Source organism: Coregonus clupeaformis, unplaced genomic scaffold (genome assembly GCF_020615455.1).
Source record: "Coregonus clupeaformis isolate EN_2021a unplaced genomic scaffold, ASM2061545v1 scaf0107, whole genome shotgun sequence".
Lineage (NCBI taxonomy): Eukaryota > Metazoa > Chordata > Actinopteri > Salmoniformes > Salmonidae > Coregonus > Coregonus clupeaformis.
The window spans coordinates 276,713-304,301 of record NW_025533562.1 but is presented as its reverse complement, the minus strand read 5'-3'; the positions used below and the strand labels follow the sequence as shown (position 1 = coordinate 304,301).

Below are 27,589 nucleotides of genomic sequence, written 5' to 3'. Positions count from 1 at the left end.
AGTTGACGTGTACCTATGATGAAAATTACAGGCCTCTCTCATCTTTTTAAGTTGGAGAACTTGCACAATTGGTGGCTGACTAAATACTTTTTTCCCCCACTGTAGGTGTGTGCCTTTCCAAATCATGTCCAATCAATTGAATTTACCACAGGTGGACTCCAATCAAGTTGTAGAAACATCTCAAGGATGATCAATGGAAACAGGATGCACCTGAGCTCAATTTCGAATCTCATAGCAAAGGGTCTGAATACTTATGTAAATAAGGTATATTTCAGTTATCTTTAATAAATTTGCTAACATTTCTAAAAACCTGTTTTCGCTTTGTCATTATGGGGTATTGTGTGTAGATTGCTAAGTATTTATTTATTTATTTAATCAATTTTAGAATAAAGCTGTAATGTAACAGAATGTAGAAAAATACTTTCCGAAGGCACTGTATACAGTGTGCAGAATGGGTATTTATTTACCCCCCCCCCCCAGGTATTTTTCTTTTTTATTGTCAGATTTTTATTAAACAGACAGTCATTGAGTTGTACAACGATTGATAGTAGAAAAAGATAGGAGGAGAACGTGTCAAAGGGCAGTGGACGAATTTAAACCCACACCGATACAATACATGTGTACTGGAGACAGCGGCACTAACCACTAGACCTCCCAAGCCAAGTGTATAGGCATTTCTATTCCTTTCACTTACCACGGGCATCCCAGTCAATGTGGGTGATGTAGCTGGAAGCTCCTTTACAGATGCCCACTCTCTTGCTGGTCAGCACATTGTAAATGTCCACAAAAGTGTCATGAGAGGCCACAGCGAGGTATTTTCCAGCATCTGGAGGGGGATATGGCAGAGTGAAAACTGTAGAGTTAACAGACCTTGAAAACATACAACTTTGTTTGCAAAAACAACAGGCCCAAAGATATTTTGTCAATAAATACTTGTAAACATGAATATAAATGTTTAAGTGTTTTTACACTTTATTCACACAGTAAGAAAATCAGAGGGATAGACAGGTAAGTGGGAGAAACCGTGAGAAGGGTGGATGCAGGGACTGAATCCCAGTCTCCAGTGGGAAGTGGTAAATGTCTCTGGTATTGTTACCACCCAACCTCTGCACTAGGATTTAATATTTTCCTGGTATTTTATAAAATGTTCCATCCCGAGAATAAATCACTTTTCTCCTGGCTAATCTAATATTTCCCACCAAAACCGGAACTGTCATTCTAAAGCATATACAGTAAGTACGTCTGGATTTGATTAGAGCTTTGATCGGCATGAAAATTCAAGCCTGATGCTATCCGAGCCAGATGAGCTCTACATTAAATACATTTTATGAGGCCAAGCCTAAAAAATCCCAAATGATTGTGCCGTTATCCAATAGGCTACATACTGTATGATATAGGCTACTGCACATTACGACAGAAAAACATAAAAGCCCATAGATATACAGTGAGGGAAAAAAGTATTTGATCCCCTGCTGATTTTATATGTTTGCCCACTGACAAAGAAATGATCAGTCTATAATTTTAATGGTAGGTTTATTTGAACAGTGAGAGACAGATTAACAACAAGGAGGGATTTTGTCCCACTCCTCTTTGCAGATCTTCTCCAAGTCATTAAGGTTTTGAGGCTGACGTTTGGCAACTCGAACCTTCTGCTCCTTCCACAGATTTTCTATGGGATTAAGGTCTGGAGACTGGCTAGGCCACTCCAGGACCTTAATGTGCTTCTTCTTGAGCCACTCCTTTGTTGCCTTGGCCGTGTGTTTTGGGTCATTGTCATGCTGGAATACCCATCCACGACCCATTTCCAATGCCCTGGCTGAGGGAAGGAGGTTCTCACCCAAGATTTGACAGTACATGGCCCCGTCCATCGTCCCTTTGATGCGGTGAAGTTGTCCTGTCCCCTTAGCAGAAAAACACCCCCAAAGCATAATGTTTCCACCTCCATGTTTGATGGTGGGGATGGTGTTTTTGGGGTCATAGGCAGCATTCCTCCTCATCTAAACACGGCGAGTTGAGTTGATGCCAAAGAGCTCCATTTTGGTCTCATCTGACCACAAAACTTTCACCCAGTTCTCCTCTGAATCATTCAGATGTTCATTGGCAAACTTCAGACGGGCATGTATATGTGCTTTCTTGAGCAGGGGGACCTTGCGGGCACTGCAGGATTTCAGTCCTTCATGGCCTAGTGTGTTACCAATTTTTTTCTTGGTGACTATGGTCCCTGCTGCCTTGAGATCATTGACAAGATCCTCCCGTGTAGTTCTGGGCTGATTCCTCACCGTTCTCATGATCATTGCAACTCCACGAGGTGAGATCTTGCATGGAGCCCCAGGCCGAGGGAGATTGACAGTTCTTTTGTGTTTCTTCCATTTGCGAATAATCGCACCAACTGTTGTCACCTTCTCACCAAGCTGCTTGGCGATGGTCTTGTAGCCCATTCCAGCCTTGTGTAGGTCTACAATCTTGTCCCTGACATCCTTGGAGAGCTTTTGGTCTTGGCCATGGTGGAGAGTTTGGAATATGATTGATTGATTGCTTCTGTGGACAGGTGCCTTTTATACAGGTAACAAGCTGAGATTAGGAGCACTCCCTTTAAGAGTGTGTTCCTAATTTCAGCTCGTTACCTGTATAAAAGACACCTGGGAGCCAGAAATCTTTCTGATTGAGAGGGGGTCAAATACTTATTTCCCTCATTAAAATGCAAATTAATTTATAACATTTTTGACATGCGTTTTTCTGGATTTTTTTGTTGTTATTCTGTCTCTCACTGTTCAAATAAACCTACCATTAAAATTATAGACTGATCGTTTCTTTGTCAGTGGGCAAACGTGCAAAATCAGCAGGGGATCAAATACTTTTTTCCCTCACTGTATGCTCTCTTGGGTAAATAAATTAAACAACCTCCAGTAATCTTTCTAAGAAACCACTACTAAAGGACTCCAATAATAAGAAGAGACTTGCTTGAGCCAAGAAACACAAACAATGGACATTAGACCGGTGGAAATGTGTCCTTTGGTCTGGAGTCCAATTTTTGGTTCTAAGCGCTGTGTCTTTGTGAGAAGCAGTGTGGGTGAACGGATGATCTCCGCATGTGTAGTTCACACCGTAAAGCATGGAGGAGGAGGTGTTATGGTGTGGGAGTGCTTTGCTGGTGACACGTCTATGATTTATTTAGAATTCAAGGCACACTTAACCAGCATGGCTACCACAGCATTCTGCAGCGATACGCCATCCCATCTGATTTGGGATTATACCTTCTTTTTCAACAGGACAATGACCCAACACACCTCCAGGCTGTGTAAGGGCTATTTTACCAAGAAGGAGAGTGATGGAGTACTGCATCAGATGAGCTGGCCTCCACAATCCCCCGACCTCAACCCAATTGAGATGGTTTGGGATGAGTCGGACGGCAGTGAAGGAAAAGCAGCCAACAAGTGCTAAGCATATGTGGGAACTCCTTCAAGACGGTTGGAAAAGCATTCCAGGTGAAGCTGGTTGAGAGAATGCCAAGAGTGTGCAAAACTGTCATAGGCAGTTTGAAGAATCTCAAATCTAAAATATATTTTCATTTGTTTATCACTTTATTGGTTACTACATGATTACATGTGTTATTTCATAGTTTTGATGTCTTCACTATTATTCTACAATGTAGAAAAATAGTAAAAATAAAGACAAATCCTTCAATGAGTAGGTGTGTCCAAACTTTTGACTGGTACTGTATATATACCTTCAGAAAGTATTCACACCCCTTGACTTTTTCTAAACGTTATTGTGACACAAAGTGGGATTCAAATTGATTTGTCATTTTCGTCAACGATCTACACAAAATAATCTATAATGTCAAAGTGGAAGAGAAATTCTAACATTTGAAAAAATTCATGAAAAATAAAACACTAATATATCTTGATTAGATACAGTTGAAGTCGGAAGTTTACATACACCTTAGCCAAATACATTTAAACTCTGTTTTTCACAATTCCTGACATTTAATCCTAGTAGAAATTCCCTGTCTTATGTCAGTTAGGATCACCACTTTATTTTAAGAATGTGAAATATCAGAATAGTAGAGAGAATGATTTATTTAAGCTTTTATTTCTTTCATCACATTCCTAGTGGGTCAGAAGTTTACATACACTCAATTAGTATTTGGTAGCATTGCCTTTAAATTGTTTAACTTGGGTCAAACGTTTCGTGTAGCCTTCCACAAGCTTCCCACAATAAGTTGGGTGAATTTTGGCCCATTCCTCTTGACAGAGCTGGTGTAACTGAGTCAGGTTTGTAGGCCTCCTTGCTCGCACACGCTTTTTCAGTTCTGCCCACACATTTTCAATTAGATTGAGGTCAGGGCTTTGTGATGGCCACTCCAATACCTTGACATTGTTGTCCTTAAGACTTTTTGCCACAACTTTGGAAGTATGCTTGGGATCATTGTCCATTTGGAAGACCCATTTGCGACCAAGCTTTAACTTCCTGACTGATGTCTTGAGATGTTGCTTCAATATATCCACATAATTTTCCTTCCTCATGATGGCATCTATTTTGTGAAGTGCACCAGGCCCTCCTGCAGCAAAGCATCCCCACAGCATGATACTGCCACCCCTGTGCTTCACGGTTGGGATGGTGTTCTTCGGCTTGCAAACTGCCCCCGTTTTCCTCCAAATATAACGATGGTCATTATGGCCAAACAGTTCCATTTTTGTTTCATCAAACTAGAGGACATTTCTCCAAAAAGTACGATCTTTGTCCCCATGTGCAGTTGCAAACCGTAGTCTGGCTTTTTTATGGCGGTTTTGGAGCAGTGGCTTCTTCTTTGCTGAGCGGCCTTTCAGGTTATGTCTATATAGGACTCGTTTTACTGTGGATATACAGTGGGGAGAACAAGTATTTGATACACTGCCGATTTTGCAGGTTTTCCTACTTACAAAGCATGTTGAGGTCTGTAATTTTTATCATAGGTACACTTCAACTGTGTGAGACGGAATCTAAAACAAAAATCCAGAAAATCACATTGTATGATTTTTTAAGTAATTAATTTGCATTTTATTGCATGACATAAGTATTTGATCACCTACCAACCAGTAAGAATTCCGGCTCTCACATACCTGTTAGTTTTTCTTTAAGAAGCCCTCCTGTTCTCCACTCATTACCTGTATTAACTGCACCTGTTTGAACTCGTTACCTGTATAAAAGACACCTGTCCACACACTCAATCAAACAGACTCCAACCTCTCCACAATGGCCAAGACCAGAGAGCTGTGTAAGGACATCAGGGATACAATTGTAGACCTGCACAAGGCTGGGATGGGCTACAGGACAATACGCAAGCAGCTTGGTGAGAAGGCAACAACTGTTGGCGCAATTATTAGAAAATGGAAGAAGTTCAAGATGACGGTCAATCACCCTCGGTCTGAGGCTCCATGCAAGATCTCACCTCGTGGGGCATCAATGATCATGAGGAAGGTGAGGGATCAGCCCAGAACTACACGGCAGGACCTGGTCAATGACCTGAAGAGAGCTGGGACCACAGTCTCAAAGAAAACCATTAGTAACACACTACGCCGTCATGGATTAAAATCCTGCAGCGCACGCAAGGTCCCCCTGCTCAAGCCAGCGCATGTCCAGGCCCGTCTGAAGTTTGCCAATGACCATCTGGATGATCCAGAGGAGGAATGGGAGAAGGTCATGTGGTCTGATGAGACAAAAATATAGCTTTTTGGTCTAAACTCCACTTGCCGTGTTTGGAGGAAGAAGAAGGATGAGTACAACCCCAAGAACACCATCCTAACCGTGAAGCATGGAGGTGGAAACATCATTCTTTGGGGATGCTTTTCTGCAAAGGGGACAGGACGACTGCACCGTATTGAGGGGAGGATGGATGGGGCCATGTATCGCGAGATCTTGGCCAACAACCTCCTTCCCTCAGTAAGAGCATTGAAGATGGGTCATGGCTGGGTCTTCCAGCATGACAAAGACCCGAAACACACAGCCAGGGCAACTAAGGAGTGGCTCCGTAAGAAGCATCTCAAGGTCCTGGAGTGGCCTAGCCAGTCTCCAGACCTGAACCCAATAGAACATCTTTGGAGGGAGCTGAAAGTCCGTATTGCCCAGCGACAGCCCCGAAACCTGAAGGATCTGGAGAAGGTCTGTATGGAGGAGTGGGCCAAAATCCCTGCTGCAGTGTGTGCAAACCTGGTCAAGACCTACAGGAAATGTATGATCTCCGTAATTGCAAACAAAGGTTTCTGTACCAAATATTAAGTTCTGCTTTTCTGATGTATCAAATACTTATGTCATGCAATAAAATGCAAATTAATTACTTAAAAATCATACAATGTGATTTTCTGGATTTTTGTTTTAGATTCCGTCTCTCACAGTTGAAGTGTACCTATGATAGAAATGACAGACCTCTACATGCTTTGTAAGTAGGAAAACCTGCAAATTCGGCAGTGTATCAAATACTTGTTCTCCCCACTGTAGATACTTTTGTACCTGTTTCCTCCAGCATCTTCACAAGGTCCTTTGCTGTTGTTCTGGGATTGATTTGCACTTTTCACACCAAAGTACGTTCATCTCTAGGAGACAGAACCCGTCTCCTTCCTGAGCGGTATGACGGCTGCGTGGTCCCATGGTGTTTATACTTGCGTATTGTTGTTTGTACAGATGAACGTGGTACCTTCAGGCATTTGGAAATTGCTCCCAAGGATGAACCAAACTTGTGGAGGTCTACAATTTTTTTCCTGAGGTCTTGGCTGATTTCTTTAGATTTTCCCATGATGTCAAGCAAAGAGGCACTGAGTTTGAAGGTAGGCCTTGAAATACATCCACAGGTACACCTCCAATTGACTCAAATTATGTCAATTAGCCTATCAGAATCTTCTAACGCCATGACATCATTTTCTGGAATTTTCCAAGCTGTTTAAAGGCACAGTCAACTTAGTGTATATAAACTTCTGACCCACTGGAATTGTGATACAGTGAATTTTAAGTGAAATAATCTGTCTGTAAACAATTGTTGGAAAAATTACTTGTGTCATGCACAAAGTAGATGTCCTAACCGACTTGCCAAAACTATAGTTTGCTAACAAGAAATTTGTGGAGTGGTTGAAAAATGAGTTTTAATAACGCCAACCTAAGTGTATGTAAACTTCCGACTTCAACTGTAAGTATTCAACCCATTCAGTCAATACATGTTAGAATCACCTTTGGCAGTGATTACAGATGTGAGTCTTTCTGGGTAAGTTTTTAAGAGCTTTGCAGACTTGTATTGTACAATATTTGAACATTATTCTTTTTTAAATTCTTCAAGCTCTGTCAAGTTGGTTGTTGATCATTGCTAGACAGCCATTTTCAAGTCTTGCCATAGATTTTTTTAGCCGATTTAAGTAAAAACTGTAACTAGGCCAATCCATGTCGTCAGGAGTGGGTTTGGTCGGGAAAACTCTGTAAATCTCGGAAACCCTGTTCCCGCGATTAAACCCTAGTCTGCAAAAATATTTGAATATTTAACACATGACCACATCCTGGAAATACCTTGGCAGAACCTGATATCTGAGATGACCTCTTTGCGGTGATGGAAGGTCACCATGTCCTCCAAGGTGTCGGCATTCACCACCAGGAAACTGCCGTCATTCAGGCCCACGGCTAAGGCCTTCCCATCAGGAGAAAAGGCACAGCATCTACCGCCTCAAATAAAAAGAAACCTTAGCTATGATACATGATGATGATTTCAGTCACACAAACAAATATTTTAAACATACAGTACCAGTCAAAAGTTTGGACACCCCTACTCATTCCGGGGTTTTTCTTTATTTTTACTATTTTCTACATTGTAGAATAATAGTGAAGACAAAACGATGAAATAACACATATGGAATCATGTAGTAACCAATAAAGTGTTAAACAAATCAAAATATATTTTATATTTAATATTCTTCAAAGTAGACACCCCTTTGCCTTGATGACAGCTTTGCACACTCTTGGCATTCTCTCAACCAGCTTCATGAGGAAGTTAGCTGGAATGCTTTTCCAACAGTCTTGAAGGAGTTCCCACATATACTGAGCACTTTTGACTGGTACTGTACATGGAGGTAGAAAGAAAAATTGCAGACACTCTCATAATGCTGTATTTTGAGAGGATAATTTTGAAGATACTTGCTACTGAATAGCAAGGTTTTTTATATTTAATTTTGGGGGACAGTGGTTGTGTCTTTCACTACTGCATATAGAGCATATTGAAATGTATCATTGTAAGGCCCTATTGTTTTAAATGTCATGCATTGCAGATCTTTTGACCTAACGAAGATCCTTGTTGATTGAAACGTTTTCAATAAAAGGTGGTAATTGGGAGCATATTCAGTGTGCGGGCCTTTCTGTTCTTTTCAAGTATTCTTCATTAGCCCAGCACCTAAGTTTTTTAAGGATGTGTGTACAACCACACACTTTTCTATATATATACACATTGCAGATGTACTAGAATATTTTTTTTTCAATTATATATTTAACAAGACAAAATAATAGCAGGTACCTTTTTTAAGTTTGCGGACTGCTACCATGCGATGGTTGGCAGAGAGTTCCCAGATTCTGAGCGTTTTGTCGTCACTTACAGTGGCACATATGGCAAGAAGAGGGTGAGCAGCCAAACCCCACACCTCACCCTCCATGTGACCCTAAACACACACACACACACACACACACACACGTAATTGTCAAACCATTTGTTAGGATTTTTAAGACAGACATACACAGAGTGAAAATCTGCATAAATTCTGATCTTAAGTCTAACTATTACATCCTCCCCCTCCACGCACCTGAACCAACAAGGTCATTGGGCCGCTCTTGTCAATTTCCAAAATCTCTCCATTTTTGGTCCCCACAAGGATGTGTCCATGTCCAAGGGTGATGGCGCGGATAGATGGGTTGTCCTCCAGCAGCAATCCTAAGGAAAGAAGCAGGAGGTGATGCCAAAGAGCAAACATAAATTCCAAAATAGCAGCAAGCAAACGGCAACAATTACCATTATTTGTACTGATGGAAGTTGTTGCTGCCTATGGCATTCATTCATTTTTTTCAATAAATTAATAATGTATTCATTCATTTATTCATAATCATAGTATTTATCAATATTAGTAAATTACTGCTTGAATTCTTTGACAAATTTACCTGGAGAATAGCTTTAGGGGTGAGATACTGTACATGGCTTACATTATTTTATATAATAGTCTATAATAGCCTGCTTTTGGATGTGAAGAAATGGTGGATAGTGAGAAACAAAGTGAAGACAGCATACCTTTAGATGAAGCAGACAGCGAAGACCTTTTGATGGCGTAGGTCTTCAGGCACCTCTCAAACATGTCATCCCATAGCTCCACCACGCCATCCTTGCCCCCAGTCACGAACCCCTGTGAGAGAACGAGGGGACTGTCACCAGGGGGGAATAATCATCGCCCAATTCCTTTTTCTCTTGTTTCGTTCAATCACTGCCTTCACTCATTTAGATCCAAGTTGTGTTCTGCTGCAGTTTCCAAGGTAACCATTACGTGACATATGTATTCTATATTCTACCTAGGTCTACAAGTAAACTACAGGTCAAGATCATGCATAGATGAGTAAAGAAGAGTAGGCATGTGCTATGTCTGCTGATGGAGTACTGAGCTGCCAAGTAAAGATATCCTGTTAATTAATCTAGAGAAGGACAGTTTTGGGGCTGGTTTCCCAGATTAAGTCTAGTCCTGGACCAAAAAAAATCAATTTTCAATGGAGAATCTCCATTATAAATACTTTTTAGTCCAGGATAAGGATAATCTGTGTCTGGGAAACCGGCTCGTAAAGTGAGGCAATAAGTACTAGTCAAAAGAGTTTACTGTTACGTGATGGTTGGGGAGACCAGGTACCTTGTCAAGAGAGCACATGGCGAACACTGGACCGTCGTGGGCCTTGATGGCCTTCATGAGGGTGGTCTCTCTCCAGATGTATACATCCCCAGTGGTGGAACCTGAGAAAACCAGGTCCTCCGAGCGCCCGTAGCAGACGGACATCATGGTCTCTAGCTTTCCGAGGTTTCCAAAGATACCCCTTTTGAATGTGAGTCCTCCACCTTGGGTCCAACACATGCAGTCTTTCATACAAAGCTATTTCTTAAAGAGTTCAGAGTCGAAGTTTAAACTTTGTCGTTTTTTTTTTACAATGCCACAACAACAAAACAGTACTGTTGCCAAAGTGAACTGCCACACTTTAATAGTTTGTATGGTGTTCATTTAGATAATACAGTGCCTTGCAAAAGTATTCATCCCCCTTGGTGTTTTTCCTATTTTGTTGCATTACAACCTGTAATTTAAATTGATTTTTATTTGGATTTCATGTAATGGACATACACAAAATAGTCCAAATACTCTACAAAGGGGGGGTTCTGTTTTTTTGTCTTATTTCTGTTTGTTTCAATTATTAATTTATTTTGCATCTTCAAAGTGGTAGGCATGTTGTGTAAATCAAATGATACAAACCCCCCAAAAATCAATTTTAATTCCGGGTTGTAAGGCAACAAAATAGGAAAAATGCCAAGGGGGGTGAATACTTTCGCAAGCCACTGTATGTTAGAGTGCAACAAAGTAATTCATAGTAATTCATACTTTACTGAACAGTTGCATTGTCAAACCATTGTTAAATATCACAATTCTTACATGGACATTGCAGAATAATTACCATTTATCGTGTAATTTCTTAGTAAATAAATTTTTGTTGCGTAAAATAAAGTGCCACCATGTTTTGTGTGAACCCCAGGAAAAACAACTGTTGCTAAATTAACTTGATATTGGGAATGGAAATAATCATGGGGAATACCTGTGTGTTGCCAGAATTTGATATGCTTAATTCCCACGGTGACAAGCTTGTCCATACGGAAGGGGTTGCATTTCACCACAAAAAGCTTATCTTTGTGGCCCCTAGGGAATGAAAAGAGAAACCCACACAACAGTCTGTCTTGTTCTCCATCAATGTTTTTCAATCAATCAATCACCCTTTTTAGTCAATCTTTACATCTTGATTTATGTGTTTATTCCATAGGAATGCTTGAACAGTTGTGGATGGAGGTAAATAACCTTGAATGGGAATGTCCTGGATTATTGAATGCATACTGTACCTTGCTTTTGCCAGTTTCTCGCCTTTCTTCCAGTCCCACAACACGATGGAATGACCTTCGTCAATGCCCACAGAAACAAGACTCTTCCCATCCACTGCGGGCCAAAGGGAAGAGACAGCCATTTTGTTATGCCCTCTTTGTTATCCCATCCTCTCATGTGTTCATACAGCCGCATACAGTAAAAGTCAGCAGCTTTTAGACATCCAGAAACATGGACACAATTTAATTTGTGACAGCTATTGGAGCAATCAAGAAATCTGGTATCCCTTTGTTCCAGGTCGTCTATCACAGTCGAGCTGCACAGCTTATCAGATCTCGCAATGCCTGCAGAAGTGTTTAACCCTTTACACTTGTGGGAATTGGCCTATATGGATAGGGTTAAATTGAAATGTTTCTTACAGAAGAAATATGAAAAGCATATGCATAACCATGAAAGGGAACAGTTTGGAAATAATGGGAAAATGATTAGACCAAAAGGTGAGTACACAAGTTCACCTGACAAGCCTGAATCCAAACGATTTGTTTTAATGTCTTATAGAGCTGGTCTTCTTTATTAAACAATCTTTATTAAGAGCTGTCATTTTATTGTGAGGAGCTACAGTTTTAGACTTTTTCTGTTTTTTCCTCTGTTATGTGATTGATCCTGTATTGAATTTGGTTGAGCAGAAATTGACAGACTTGAGCTGTATTGAATTAAAGATCACTAACATAACAGGAAAAAACTGAAGGAAAAAAATCTGATAAAACTGCAGTTCCTCACAATAAAATGACAGCTCTTAATAAAGATTGTTAAAAAAAAAAAGACCAGCTCTATACGTAATTAAAACAAATCGTGGCGCTTTGCCAGCCGAGCCACAAAGAACACCGCTGCTGCGATCTCCTCCTTCACTGTTGATTTTATGTGCATTTTACATTTACTGTACTTTTCGCTGCATTTGTTGATAACAAAATCTGAAAATACTCTGGATACATTCAGAAACATTTAGCAAACTATCATGGATTACAAAGGGAAACCCAGCAGCGAGCTGCCCAGTGACACGAGCCTACCAGAGGAGCTAATTGCCTTCTATGCTCACTTCGAGGCAAGCAACACTGAACCATGCATGAGAGCACCAGCTGTTCCGGACGACTGCGTGATAACGCTCTCCATAGCCGATGTGAGTAAGACCTTTAAACAGGTCAATATTCACAAGACCGCAGGGCCAGACGGATTACCAGGACGCGTACTCAGAGCATGCGCGGACCAACTGGCAAGTGCCTGCACTGACATTTTCAAGCTCTCCCGACTGAGTCCGTAATGCCTACATGTTTCAAGCAGACCACCATAGTCCCTGTGCCCAAGAACACCAAGGTAACCTGCCTAAATGACTACCGCCCTGTAGCACTCACGTCTGTAGCCATGAAGTGCTTTCAAAGGCTGGTCATGGCTCACAACAGTCATCCCAGAAACCCTAGACCCACTACGATTCGCATAACACCCCAACATATCCACAGATGATGCAATCTCTACTGCACTCCACACTGCCCTTTCCCACCTGGACAATAGGAACACCTACGTGAGAATGCTGTTTGTTGACTACAGCTCAGCGTTCAACACCATAGTGCCCTCAAAGCTCATCACTAAGCTAAGGACCCTGGGACTAAACACCTCCCTCTGCGAATGGATCCTGGACTTCCTGACGGGCCGCCCCCAGATGGTAAGGGTAGGCAACAACACATCTGCCACGCTGATCCTCAACACGGGGGCCCCTCAGGGGTGCGTGCTTACTCCCCTCCTGTCCTCCCTGTTCACCCACGACTGCGTGGCCACGCACGACTCAAACACCATCATTAAGTTTGCAGACGACACAACGGTGGTAGGCCTGATCACCGACAATGATGAGACAGCCTATAGGGAGGAGGACAACAACCTCTCCCTCAACATGAGCAAGACAAAGGAGCTGATAGCAGACTACAGGAAAAGGAGGGCCGAGCACTCCCCATTCACATCGACGGGCCTGTAGTGGAGCGGGTCGAGAGCTTCATGTTCCTTGGAGCCCACATCACTAACAAACTATCATGGTCCAAACACACCAAGACAGTCGTGAAGAGGGCACGACAACGCACATTCCCCCACAGAAGACTGAAAAGATTTGGCATGGTTCCTCAGATCCTCAAATTCTACAGCTGCACCGTCGACAGCATCCTGACTGGTTGCATCACCGCTTGGTATGGCAACTGCTCGGCATCCGACCGCAAGGCGCTACAGAGGGTAGTCCGTACGGACCAGTACAGCACTGGGGCCAAGCTTCCTGTTATCCAGGACCTCTATACCAAGAGGAAGGACCTAAAATGTATCAAAGACTCCAGCCAAGTCATAGACAGTTCTCTCTGCTACCGCATGGCAAGCGGTAACAGAGCGCCAAGTCTAGGTCCAAAAGGCTCCTTGACAGCTTCTACCCCCAAGCCATAAGACTGCTAAAGAGTTAATCATATGGCTACCGGGACTATTTGCATTGACCCCCTTTTTTACGCTGCTGCTACTACTACTATCTGTTTATCATCTATGCATAGTCACTTTACCCCTACCTACATTTACATATTACCTCGACTAACCTGTACCTGCACACATTGACTCGGTACCGGTACCCCCCTGTATATAGCCTCGTTATTGCGTTACTTGTTTTTTATTATTATTTTTTTCACATATTTTCTTACTATAAAAAAAAAACTCTGCATTCTTGGTTAAGGGGTTGATAAGTAAGCATTTCACGGTAAGAGCTACACCTGTTGTATTCGGCACGTGACAAATACAATTTGATTCCTGGAAAATGTGGGGTAGGTGCAACATTAGACAAACAAATACTAGGTTGAGTGAGAGGACTAATGGTGTCTCCAAGTCGCCACACACACCACTCCAAAGTGTTCACAATTCCTAAGCAATTTCAATGCACTTTTATGACTCAAAGAAGAGTCTTCAACTATAAGGTACTTTTTTAGCTCTCCTAGCTGTGCCGTTGAGGAACTAGAGCAAGCACACTTGTAGCGGTTTCGTTCGGAACACAACCCTGCATCCCCGCAATCACAAAATGACTGTTGTTGTTTTCGCAAAAACGGTCCATTATAAATCGTAATCTGGGTCAGGTGGGCATGATTTGAAAGCTTGTTCTATTGCCAACATGACTAGCTAAGTTATAAAATACAATCTTAAATTGTTAGGCATTCGCAAGGCAATACAGAGAAGCAGATCATCATTTTGGTGCACAAAGAAAGTAGTCATGAGTGCATTCAGATGCGTGTGCTGAAAAGACACAAACATAGGCTCATTCTGTTCAGAACAACCCAGCGTATGACAACATGTCATCTTGTAACTGTACATCAAACAAAGTGATCATAAAGATTGACACTGTATGTGCAAAGGTTGCCCAATTACCAGGAGGGGGGGCAACTTCTTGTTGCGTGCGGTGCTCAAGTTCAGAACGGCTGTCAGTCAAAACCCATACAGCGCTTTGAAGCGCAGAGCCAGAGCTCTGACGTCATGTATAGCATGTTACTGTACAGCCACTACGTTCCAATTTAGGCGCTTATTAGTGCCCAAATCTGCCATTTTCAACCCGTATATGGGGACAAGTGTGAAGGGCTACCATCTCAGGAACCACATGAATATGATACAGCTATGTTCTAAGCACAGTACCACTAATAAAGCGATATAAAGAGGACCTGTCATATTGCTGAGTCTACCTTTCAGTCTACCAAAGGTAGAGCAGACAAGTGTGCATTTAGATTATTGGTTAACAATAAGCTGTCAATCAAAGCCATTGCCACTCAAGTGCCTAGCCCATGTTACATCATTTAATCAAGTGCCAAACTTAATCTTTATTAAACATCAGTCAACTGTGAATCTACTGTCTGTCATCTGTGTTGTTACCAGCGAGCGAACACATCTAAAGTAAACCTAAGGAAAATACAGTCCCTCCCCAACATTGAGCATAAGAACAGGCCTACCTGTGAACTCCAGTGCACACACCCCTCTTTGGTGATGGCCCTTCAGCAAGGACAAGCACTTCAGTGTCTGGATGTCCCACACATGGATGGCTGGGTCCCTTCCAACCTGAGCATGGGGACAAATTCAACTTTAAAATGCAAAATGCATAGTGGATGCTAAATACAGTACATTGCTAAAATATCAGAGTTGGTACAGAGCTTCCAATTTAACTATAAATGCTCACTCTTAAAATATACCATGAATATAAATACTCACTCTTAAATATGCCATGGCAATTTAAGAAAACAGGATTTTAAAAAATTATGGTAACACTAACTTCAGTTGCCCCTATAAGTGTAGTAGTTGCCTCGGAACTCCTATGCAATTACATGGTGGTGGATTGTAGCAGTATAGGCTATTACAAAAGCGTGAGAGAGACAGAAAAGGTAGGGTAAATAAACTGAAATGAATATGTCGTTGGGGGTCTACCTGTCCAGTGGCAACGTAGTCCTTCAGCGGATGGACGGTGAGGCTGAGGATGTCGTCGTCGTGACCCAGGTAGAAACGCTGTGCGTGCTGCTGACGGTTATAGACCACAGCCACGGCTGCCACATGATACACCACCTCCCCCGCCTGGGTGTAGAATAGGTTGTTCCTGCAGTCACAACCTCTGTACCTGTGCAATGAGGAAATGACAGAAAAGATCTATAGTTACAGGATAATTTGATGTTAACTGGTCGATTAAAAGTAGCGTGGCCTCACCTGGCCTGATAGTCGAAACAAGGCTATTGGATACTTTATGGTACTTCGCAGCAGAACATACTCTGGCGGAAATTCTTTAAGCACGTGTAGAATTTAATAGATACCTGCTGCATGGCAAAATGTTTTTTTTTTAAATAAACACTGCACAAGTATCTGAAGTGGCCTGACAGTACATACATTTACAGTCACCCTTGAGGTGTCTTACCCGTGAACAAACTGCAAACGCAGCCCCTCGTCTGGTGCCTTCTGTCGTTTCAGTGAGCCCACTAGCTTCTTCCTCAGCTGTGGGAGGTCCTCTTTGTAAACCTAGGAGACAGTTTAAGATCAGATCAAATGTTATTATGTTACCCCTTCAAATTAGTGGATTCGGCTATTTCTGCCACACCCGTTGCTTACAGGTGTATAAAATCGAGCACACCGCCATGCAATCTCCATAGACAAACATTGTCAGTAGATTGGCCTTACTGAAGAGCTCAGTGACTGTCATAGGATGCCACCTTTCCAACAAGTCAGTTCGTCAAATTTCTGCCCTGCTAGTGCTGCCCTGGTCATCTGTAAGTGCTGTTATTGTGAAGTGGAAACGCCTATGAGCAACAACGAATCAGCCGCGAAGTGGTAGGCCACACAAGCTCAAGAAACGGGACCACAAAGTGCGTACCGCGAAAAATCGTCTGTCCTCGGTTGCAACACTCACTACCGAGTTCCAAACTGCCTCTGGAAGCAACGTTAACACAATAACTGTTTGTTGGGAGCCTCATGAAATGGGTTTCCATGGCCGAGCAGTCGCACACAAGCCTAAGATCACCATGCGCAATGCCAAGCGTCTGCTGGAGTGGTGTAAAGCTCACCGCCATTGGACTCTGGAGCAGTGGAAACACGTTCTCTGCAGTGATGAGTCATGCTTCACCATCTGGCAGTCCGACGGACAAATCTGGGTTTAACGGATGCCAGGAGAACGCTACCTGCCCCAATGCATAGTGCCAACTGTAAAGTTTGGTGGAGGAGGAATAATGTTCTGGGCTGTTTTTCATAGTTTGGGCTAGACCCCTTAGTTCCAGTGAAGGGAAATCTTAAGGCTACAGCATACAATGACATTCTAGACGATTCTGTGCTTCCAACTTTGTGGCAACAGTTTGGGGAAGGCCCTTTCCTGTTTAAGCATGACAATGCCCCCGTGCACAAAGCGAGGTCCATACAGAAATGGTTAATCGAGATCGATGTGGAAGAACTTGACTGGCCTGCAAAGAGCCCTGACCTCAACCCCATCTATCGCCTTTGGAATGAATTGGAATGCCGACCACGAGCCAGGCCTAATCGCCCAACATCAGTGCCCGACCTCACTAATGCTCTTGTGGCTGAACAGAAGCAAGTCCCCGCAGCAATGTTCCAACATCTAGTGGAAAGCCTTTCCAGAAGAGTGGAGGCTGTTATAGCAGCAAAGGGAGGACCAACTCCATATTAATGCCCATGAGTATGGAATGAGATGTTCGACGAGCAGGTGTCTACATACTTTTGGACATGTAGTGTATAATCCTTTACAAGACAGTGGCCAATCCCAGTATCACTTTTACTAGGGAAAAGAGACAATAGCAAGGCCTGCTTTGCTTCTGTGAAAAAATGCTTTCCAAAATACTTTAATATCTTTACTAGGGCTTCAATAGGTGTGGGGGGGAATAGTGCATTGGCTTATTCCACAGCATATTTTACTCCACCTGTCGTTCATAGCTGATCTGGGCCTCCTGTTCAATGTCAGAGTCAAGCTCTGGAACGTCAGACACATCCGAGTCAGATTCTCCACTGTTTGAATCCGCGTACCCCTCTGGAGATGCAAACACAAACACAGGATAGATGACCTTTGACCTTTATGAAGACCATTCAATAGATATAGATAAATAAATAGGTAGATCAAACCAACAACTCATCACCCAGACTTGACATTTACAGTTACATTCTTTCATACCATTCAGACAGAAGATAAACAGACAAAATACTATGACAGCACATTCACCAGGTGACATAAATGTAAGGGTTGGAGATAAATTCCTGACAAAAATTTAAGGGTAGGGGCTTGGGGTAAATTTGTAATCCAGCAATCGTCACCTTGAAGGAGGGGTTCCAGGACGCCATTCATCACCCCCTCTGGAAGAAACTTCCACTGGAACAAGGCATGGTCCGCCCCTCCAGTGCTCAATACCCACTGGAGATCATGGGACCAGCGCACGTTTGTCACATGGGCAGAATGGCCAATGTACTTCTTGAATTTAGCCGCTGTTTCACAAAGACCACACAATAAGGCATTTAAGGAAACCAAGTGGGACATAACATATATAAAACATACAGTATATTAGGAAGCTGAGCTGGGAAATTTTTTAAAATAAGATATGTCTTGATATGATGGCCATAACATTGCCTGGTAATGGTAGCGTTATGGCTATCAATAAAGTATATTTTTTCAGATGATTGAATTCCATCATTATAGATTATCATGGTGACCCACAGTACCAGTCAAAAGTTTGGACACCTACTCATTCAATGGTTTTACTTTATTTTTACTATTTTCTATATTGTAGAATAATAGTGAAGAAATCACAACTTTGAAATAACACATATGGAATCATGTAGTAACCAAAAAAGTGTTATATTTGAGATTCTTCAAAGTAGCCACCCTTTGCCTTGATGACAGCATTGCACACTTGGCATTCTCTCAACAAGCTTCATGAGGAAAGCTTTTCCAACAGTCTTGAAGGAGTTCCCACATACGCTGAGCACTTGGCTGCTTTTCCTTCACTCCGCGGTCCAACTCATCCCAAACCATCTTCAGGTCGGGTGACTGTGGAGGCCAGGTCATCTGATGCAGCACTCAATCACTCTCCTTCTTGGTCAAATAGCCCTTACACCACCTGGAGGTGTGTTTTGGGTCATTGTCCTGTTGAAAAACAAATGATAGTCCCACTAAGCGCAAACCAGATGGGATGGCATATCGCTGCAGAATGCTGTGGTAGCCATGCTGGTTAAGTGTGCCTTGAATTCTAAATAAATCACAGACAGTGTCACCAGCAAATTACCCCCACACCTCCTCCTCCATGCTTTACGGTGGGAACCACACATTCGGAGATCATCCGTTCACCTACTCTGCGTCTCACAAAGACACGGCGGTTGGAACCAAAAATCTCAAATTTGGACTCATCAGACCAAAGGACAGATTTCCACCGGTCTAATGTCCATTGCTCGTGTTTCTTGGCCCAAGCAAGTCTCTTCTTATTATTGGTGTCCTTTAGTAGTGGTTTCTTTGCAGCAATTAGACCATGAAGGCCTGATTCACGCAGTCTCGTCTGAACAGTTGATGTTGAGATGTGTCTGTGACTTGAACTCTGTGAAGCATTTATTTGGGCTGCAATCTGAGGTGCAGTTAACTCTAATGATCTTATCCTCTGCAGCTGAGGTAACTCTGGGTCTTCCTTTCCTGTGGCGGTCCTCATGAGAGCCAGTTTCATCATAGCGCTTGATGGTTTTGCGATTGCACTTATAGAAACTTTAAAAGTTCTTGAAATGTTCCTGATTGACTGACCTTCATGTCTTAAAGTAATGATGGACTGTCGTTTCTCTTTGCTTATTTGAGCTGTTCTTGCCATAATATGGACTTGGTCTTTTATCAAATAGGGCTATCTTCTGTATACCACCCCGACCTTGTCACAACACAACTGATTGGCTCAAATGCATTAAGAAGGAAATAAATTCCACAAATTAACTTTTAAGAAGTCACACCTGTTAATTGAAATGCATTCTAGGTGACTACCTCATGAAGCTGGTTGAGAGAATGCCAAGAGTGTGCAAAGCTGTCATCAAGGCAAAGGGTGGCTACTTTGAAGAATCTCAAATATAAAATATATTTTGATTCGTTTAACACTTTTTTGGTTACTACATGATTCCATGTGTTATTTCATAGTTTTGATGTCTTCACTATTATTCCACAATGTAGAAAATAGTTAAAAATAAAGAAACCCTGGAATGAATAGGTGTCCAAACTTTTGACTGGTACTGTGTGTGGGAAAAAAAACTGTAACCATATAGTCCATCTGTGGATTCTCTAGACTAGCAGTAACATTCCAACTATCTACTAACCCTAACCCTTATTCTAAACCTAACCCTAACCTTACAAGCAGTTGCTTATCAACAGATAGTATCACCATCTGTAGAGCATCTATAACAAAAAAACTAAGAACATATTTGCTATAGGCACGCTGCATGTTGTAAGAAAACACATTTGGCCTGACCTTTCTTAATACACGGGAACCTGAAAAGCTTGACGAGGCCAAAGTCATCCCCAGTCACCAGCACAGCACTGCTGTAGTTGGCGTCCACGGAATTTATGTCTGTGACGTTGGCATACTTGGGCCAGATCCCGTTGACCTCGGGCCCGATGATGCCTGTCCAGGTCATCCAATGGATTCCCTTAGTCTCCTCTTTGGTAAGGAGCTTCCCCGCTATAGAGAAGAGGGAGAAGAGCATAGAGACATGTCACTCAACTGTAAATCAACTGGTTACATTTCTCCAATCCATCAACTGTTTACCAAAACAGTAGCGGGGTGTCCTCTTTGTTGTTGATTGAACTGAATATTGCACCTTTAAGGTGAAGTGTTACTGTACCCTTTTATTGTATTCTTGGATATTTTAATGGCATTTTTTTTCTTTTATTGAAAAGATAGTGAGAGGTTATGTCAAAGAGCAGTAGGCCGGAATCGAACCTATGTCGACCCGGTAGACATTAGACCAGTCAGGCCATCCTATTATAATATTTAAGAGTGGTTTTACCTGGCATTCTGTAGAAGAGCCTCTCCCCTGCCCCGTCGTTGGTCTGCAGGAAGCGGCTGTCCACCGACCAGTCCAGGTGGGTGATGAAAGAGGTGGAGTGGTTGCACTCACCCACCTTCTTGTAGCGCTGCGCAACGGCATAGATGTCCACCAGGCTGTCGTTGGAGCCAACCGCCAGGTAAGAGCCGTCCGGCGAGAACTTCAGCTCGTGGACGACTTCCTTCCTGTCTTTGATGTGCACCACCTCCGTCATGTCCCTGGGGACACGGAGGAGATAAAAAGACAACACATTATTTTACAGTCCTGTTTATTTTTATTTTTTTTACATTACAAACTCAAAACATTTCAGAGTAGGTACCAAAACAGTTTATCATTGTTACAATACATCCCATAAAAAAACTAAAATATTATTATGGCATTACATAGTTGTGTAATTACAGTTTTATCGTTATCAAAACGAATTAGATAAATAGCAGACTGTAAAATACAACATAGTAAAAAAATCCTACAAATCCAGCATAACTGGAAAAAAAATAGTGCGGAGCATTTGTTCTGTTAACTCACCTGACGCGGAGCACAGTGAAGGAGCCATCCTTCATTCCCAGGGCAAGCTGAGAGCCGTCATTGATGAAGGAGACGCTGCGTACGGCTTCCTCCATGTTACAGCGGGCAATAAGAGTGTGGTCGGATAAACTCCAGAGCCTGTAACAGAGATACAGAGCATCAAGGTGAAGGGTCAAACAGGGAAAGTAATGGAATAAGGGGACAGCAGTGGAAAATGATACAACAGTGGAATAGTAAGGGGACAACAGTGGAATTACCTGGACAACAGTGGAATACGTGAGATGGCCCTCTGTAGATGAGAACTAGTCCATTTTAACAAGTTTTAAGAGGCAAGGGAAAGATTATGGGTAATGCATTGCATACTGTTATGACATGGGAGGGGAGCCGGACACGCTTCAGCCTGGTGTTAACTGTCAAGACACGTTGAAATGACTGCCACCTGTACGTCCCTAAAATACATTTCAAAATCTATGCAGCCATCTGAATACCCTTGCTTTTCTTTTTCTAGGATAGTCACCTCATGCCGTGTCCTGGGATGATATGTTTTTTGGGGGGACAGATTAAAGGCGTTTTGGAATACCACTTACCTTACTGACCGGTCGTCACTGCCGGTTACGGCCACCGGCTGCTTGGGGTGAAGGTCGAGGGCCCAGAGTTCGCCCTCACTGTGACCCTGCATGAGGAGCAGCGGCTTGTCCCGGTCTCGCACCATCACCTCGAAGATTTCACTGTCCTGGGTGCCCATCAGGACCCGGTCGGCCTTCCAGCAAACACTACGGATTGACAGACCTAGGAAAATAGGAATGGAAGAGACAGAACAAATACACTCAGGTCTCCCTTATTAAAAGGAGGCCTTCTGACCTTAATGGTAATTCCTGGATAAGATAAAGAAAAGGTTAAATAAAAAATAAATACTATTTTTGCGCTAGGAAGCTCACCACACATCAGCTATTGCAGTGGAAATTAGGAATTATTTATGCCAATTAGGGATAAGGGGATAATTAAGTGGCCATGATGGAATGAGGCCAACTTGGGCATTTAAGCCAGGGCACCGGGTCAATCGTGATTTATCTAAATGATCAGTGATGAAAAATCTCTGCACTGAACAAAGTTCCTTGTGATTTTTCACATCCCACAGTCTGTTACCAGACGCTACGATGCCAGTTATGTTACGTGCGTCTGTCCACGAGAGATTACTGGCCCACCAACACCACGTCCAGCAGCATCCAGGGACCGACCAGGCTCAACAGTGCTTAGCTTCTAAGGCAAGCCAGCAGTGGGTTGCAGGATGGCATTTCTGACTAGATAGGAACTCTACCCTACTCTATGCCTTAGATTTGTTTTGTCACTGGCTTACACACAATAACCCATATCGTCAAAGTGGAATTATGTTTTTCCACATTTTTACTAATGAATAAAACATTTAAAGCTGAAATGTCTTGAGTCAACAAGTATTCAACCCCTTTGCTATGGCAAGCCTAAACAAGTTCAGGAGTAGAAATGTGCTTAACAAGTCACATAATAATTTGCATGGACTCACTATGTGTGCAATAACAGTGTTTAACATGATTTTTGAATGACTACCTTATCTCCATACCCCACACATATAGATAATTGTAAGGTCCCTCATTCGAACAGTGAATTTCAAACACAGATTCAAGCACAAAGACAAGGGAGGTTTTCCGATGCATCGCAAAGAAGGGCACCTATTGGTAGATAAATAAAATAAAATAAAATAAAATAAAATAAGATACAGGCGTCCTTCCTAAATCAGTTGCCGAAGAGGATGGAAACTGCTCAGGGATTTCACCATGAGGCCAATGGTGACTTTAAAACAATTAGAGTTTAATGGCTGTGATAGGAGAAAACTGGCGATGGATCAACAACATTGAAGTTACTCCACAATACTAACCTAATTGACAGAGTGAAAAGAAGGAAGCCTGTACAGAACAAAAATATTCCAAAACACATATCCTACTTGCAACAAGGCACTAAAGTAATACTGCAAAAAATGTGTCAAAGCAATAAACTTTTTGTCCTGAATACAAAGTGTTATGTTTGGGGCAAATCCAATACAACATATTACTGAGTCCCACACTCTCCATATTTTCAAGCATAGTGGTGGCTACATCATGTTATAGGTATGCTTGTAATCGTTAAGGAGGGATGTTTTTCAGGAGAAAAAAGGAACGGAATGGAGCTAAGCACAGGCAAAATCCTAAAGGAAAACTAGTTTGCTGCTTTCCACCAGACACTGGGAGATTCACCTTTCAGCAGGACAATAACCTAAAACATTAGGCCAAATCTACACTGGAGTTGTTTAAAAAGAAGACAGTGAATGTTCCGGAGTGGCCGAGTTACAGTTTTGACTTAAATCTGCTTGAAAATCTATGGCAAGACCTGAAAATGGTTGTCCAGCAATAATCAACAACCAATTCAACAGTACTTGAAGAACTTTTAAAATAATAAAATGGGCAAATATTGTACAATCCAGGTTTGCAAAGCTCTTAGATACTTACCCAGAAAGACTCACAGCTGTAATCGCTGCCAAAGGTGATTCAAACATGTATCGACTCAGGGGGTTGAATAGTTATCAAATCCAGATATATTAGTGTTTTACTTTTCATGAATCTTTGTTACAATTTTTTACATTTTAAATATTTTCTGTAGATCATTGACACATTTTTTTTACAATTAAATACATTTTAATCCCACTTTGTAACACAACAAAATGCAGTCAGCATGCCAATTGCACACAGCATGCCAATTGCACAAACTTGAGACATCTGTGGCATTGTGTTACAAAACTGCATTTTAGAGCGGCCTTATTTATTTTTATGGAAAGATGGGCACACTCCAACATCATTTACAAATGCAGTATGTGTGTTTAGTTCGTCCGCCAGATCAGAGGCAGTAGGGATGACAAGGCGTTATATTGATAGGTGCGTGAATTGGACCATAATTCTGTTCTGCCTGAGCATAATAAATGTAACGAGTACCAAATGAATGTCATAATTGCAACCTACTTTTGTATCCTTGCTCAGTCTCTCGGAGGTCGATCTTAGTGATGGGTTTGAAGTCCACGTCCCACAGTCTCACGCAGCCGTCCCGCCCGCCTGTAGCAAACCCTTCCTCACAGGCATGCATGCTGAAAATCCCTGCCTGTGGAGAAGTTACAGGAAAAAACAGATCTAAAATGTCACCAAGTCAGAAATCTAACAAAGTGCAAATGAAACCGACTGATGGGCAAATATACATTAAAATGCATGTTGTTACAAAATACACTCAACAAAAATATAAATGCAACATGCAATAATTGCAAAAGACTTCACTGAGTTACAGTTCATATAAGGAAATCAGTCAATTGAAATAAATAAATTAGGCCCTAATCTATGGATTTCACATGACTGGGAATACAGATATGCATCTGTTGGTCAGATACCTTAAAAAAAGATAAGGGCGTGGATCAGCTAAATCAGTCAGTATCTGGTGTGACCACCATTTGCCTCACGCAGCGAGACACATCTCCTTCGCATAGAGTTGATCAGGCTGTTGATTGTGGCCTGTGGAATGTTGTCCCACTCCTCTTCAAATGGCTGTGCGAAGTTACTGGATATTGGCAGGAACTAGAACACGCTGTCGTACACGTCAATCCAGAGCATCCCAAACATGCTCAATGGGTGATATGTCTGGTGAGTATGCAGGCCATGGAAGAACTGGGACATTTTCAGCTGTGTACTGTGTACAGATCCTTGCGACACGGGGCCGCTGAAACATGAGGTGATGGCGGCGGATGAATGGCACAACAATGGGCCTCAGGATCTTGTCACAGTATCTCTGTGCATTCAAATTGCCATTAATAAAATGCAATTGTGTTCGTTGTCTGTAGCTTATGCCTGTCCATACTCTGTTCACAACGTTGACATCAGCAAACCGCTCGTCCACACGACGTCATACACGCCGTCTGCCATCTGCCCAGTACAGTTGAAACCTGGATTAATCCGTGAAGAGCACACTTCTCCAGCATGCCAGTGGCCATCGAAGGTGAGCATTTGCCCACTGAAGTCGGTTATGACACCAAACTGCAGTCAGGTCAAGAACCTGGTGAGGACGACGAGCATGCAGATGAGCTTCCCTAAGACGGTTTCTGACAGTTAGTGCAGAAGAATCTTCGGTTGTGCAAACCCACAGTTTCATCAGCTGTCCGGTTGGTTGGTCTCAGACAATCCTGCAGGTGAAGAAGCCGGATGTGGAGGTCCTGGGCTGGCGTGGTTACACGTGGTCTGCGGTTATGAGGCCGGTTGGACGTACTGCCAAATTTTCTAAAATGACATTGGAAGCAGCTTATGGTAGAGAAATGAACATTCATTTATCTGGCAACAGCTCTGGTGGACATTCCTGCAGTCAGCATGCCAATTGTGGCATTGTGTTGAGTGACAAAACTGCACATTTTAGAGTGGCCTTTTATTGTCCCCAGTACAAGGTGCACCTGTGTAATGATCATGCTGTTTAATCAGCCTCTTAATATGCCATACCTGTCAGGTGGATGGATTATTTTGGCAAAGGAGCAATGCTCACTAACAGAGATGTAAACAAATTTGTGCACAAAGTTAGAAAGAAATAAGCTTTTTGTGCTGTGACGTCACGAGAGGCTACACAGCTTTCAGCGGGATTGCTCAAGTAGTGCAAGGAGACAAGGTTCAAACAAAACAAGGATTTTATTATAGGTCTTGGGAAATTAACGAAAATATAACAAAATTCTGTTCTCTTGTGGCTCTTTAAGGGTTAACAGTTCAGGGATGTCTCTTCCACATCCAAAATCATAATTCTCACTCGCTCAGATAACTTTTCCCCAGCCTTACTGTAGTCCACGTTGCAGCTAGTGGCCAACCCAGCAAAAAGTCCTTCCAAATGTCTCTCACGTATTTCCACAGGTGCATAGATCCAAAGGTGAGTATTTCCCAAAGGTAAGTATCTCCAAATCCTTATATTCCTCATGGAAGTGGACGTGCAGCACTCTTGTCCTCCAGAGAGCCCAGGTTGGAGACTGTGTCTCTTCCCTTCCAAACCTTCAGCTCATCAGCTCCTCATTTGTTTCAGCTGCGTGGGAAGATTGGCCATAGAGGGTTGGAGTTCCCGACCATACCAGCAGATGGAGCCATAGCTGTCTGGGTTTGCAGCCACCTCAGGGGGATGTAACGTCCCTCCAGGACACAGCCTCTCGTGACATCACAGTGCATATGGAAGATTTCTGGAATATTTTATTTCAGCGCATGAAACATGGGACCAACACTTTACTTGTTGCGGTTATATTTTTGTTCAGTGTACAAAATACCCTAAAGACCAATGTATAAAATTAAACTACTAAATACTAGTGTCAAAACATTCATTTCATTACAATTCATGTAATTTGTATTTTCAAAATACAGAAAATACATTTGCAAGTAGCCTCCTTAAATGAGTTATGAAAAAACCTGGTTAACACGCTATGTTCACAACTAGGTTGTCGCGAGTGCTCATGTGTGGAATGCATGGAATTGCGGTTCTTCTACAAAAAAAAGTTATATTTTGAAATAGAGCCCATCTGCTCAATTTTGGCAGATGGAGGTGTTTCAGAAACCTTAGAATCTGCTTTTTCCAAATCAAAACATCTGACCTGCATGAACTGAAGTAGGATGATTTGAAAAAGTCACTTTTTTGGTAAGCTCCGTTCCCTTCTTAATCAATTACACATGCTGCGCTGTTCATCAGTCTCTTCATTCACAAGACAATTTATAATATTGTCACCCATCAGACTATTGTCAATTTAATCTTGCCTTTAGGCTACATCTAGTAGATGTGTGAAATAATTTCGATATAGTTTAGGTGTAGTTTGGATGGACCATTGTCCGATGGGCAGCCAACTGTCGGGTGAAGGAAGGGCAGGGGGAAAAAATGACATGTCCTCCTAAAACTGCTTATAACAAAAACTCTTGTGATATTGAAATTGTAGCAACGTCAGTTTGTTAAATAGACATATTCAGCAAAACTCAAGGACGGAGGGTTTCAATTTTAATTTCACATGCTCAATGGCTAGTGGCTATTGGAATATTTACAGTAAATTTGAGCTGCAATACCTCTGCTTCAACTCTTCTGTCTGAATAGGCCCCTAGTCACAGCACCAATGTGACCAACAGGGTGTCTACCATGGGTTGACTGTGAGCCTCACAAAATGTATATGCATTGGCATTAAAGCTAAACAAAATTTCATTCGCTCGAGTTTACAGGTCGCAAGGCATGTGCATGTGGAAAAACAATACCATACAGTGTGATAATTAATTTGACCGTAAATCTTCATGTGTTAGTGAAGCTGC

General features: G+C 42.3%; 1 protein-coding gene across 2 annotated transcripts in view; it reads right to left on the bottom strand.

The window, feature by feature from the left end:
* The window catches only part of LOC123483394 (echinoderm microtubule-associated protein-like 6), an 80,597-nt gene that overhangs the window by 44,782 nt on the left and 8,226 nt on the right, over positions 1 to 27,589 (bottom strand). For both annotated transcript variants that reach the window (XM_045213365.1, XM_045213366.1), the window contains exons 6-23: positions 24,263 to 24,398; positions 21,824 to 22,025; positions 21,237 to 21,374; positions 20,673 to 20,929; positions 20,135 to 20,344; positions 17,961 to 18,128; positions 17,573 to 17,679; positions 16,066 to 16,166; positions 15,588 to 15,774; positions 15,119 to 15,224; positions 11,135 to 11,228; positions 10,837 to 10,937; positions 9,891 to 10,093; positions 9,287 to 9,398; positions 8,808 to 8,935; positions 8,525 to 8,666; positions 7,531 to 7,683; positions 695 to 826 (exon numbers count right to left, since the gene is read on the bottom strand). In XM_045213365.1, the coding sequence (XP_045069300.1) occupies positions 695 to 826; positions 7,531 to 7,683; positions 8,525 to 8,666; positions 8,808 to 8,935; positions 9,287 to 9,398; positions 9,891 to 10,093; positions 10,837 to 10,937; positions 11,135 to 11,228; positions 15,119 to 15,224; positions 15,588 to 15,774; positions 16,066 to 16,166; positions 17,573 to 17,679; positions 17,961 to 18,128; positions 20,135 to 20,344; positions 20,673 to 20,929; positions 21,237 to 21,374; positions 21,824 to 22,025; positions 24,263 to 24,398 (2,677 nt within the window). The remainder of the gene's footprint in view (positions 1 to 694; positions 827 to 7,530; positions 7,684 to 8,524; positions 8,667 to 8,807; positions 8,936 to 9,286; positions 9,399 to 9,890; positions 10,094 to 10,836; positions 10,938 to 11,134; positions 11,229 to 15,118; positions 15,225 to 15,587; positions 15,775 to 16,065; positions 16,167 to 17,572; positions 17,680 to 17,960; positions 18,129 to 20,134; positions 20,345 to 20,672; positions 20,930 to 21,236; positions 21,375 to 21,823; positions 22,026 to 24,262; positions 24,399 to 27,589) is intronic.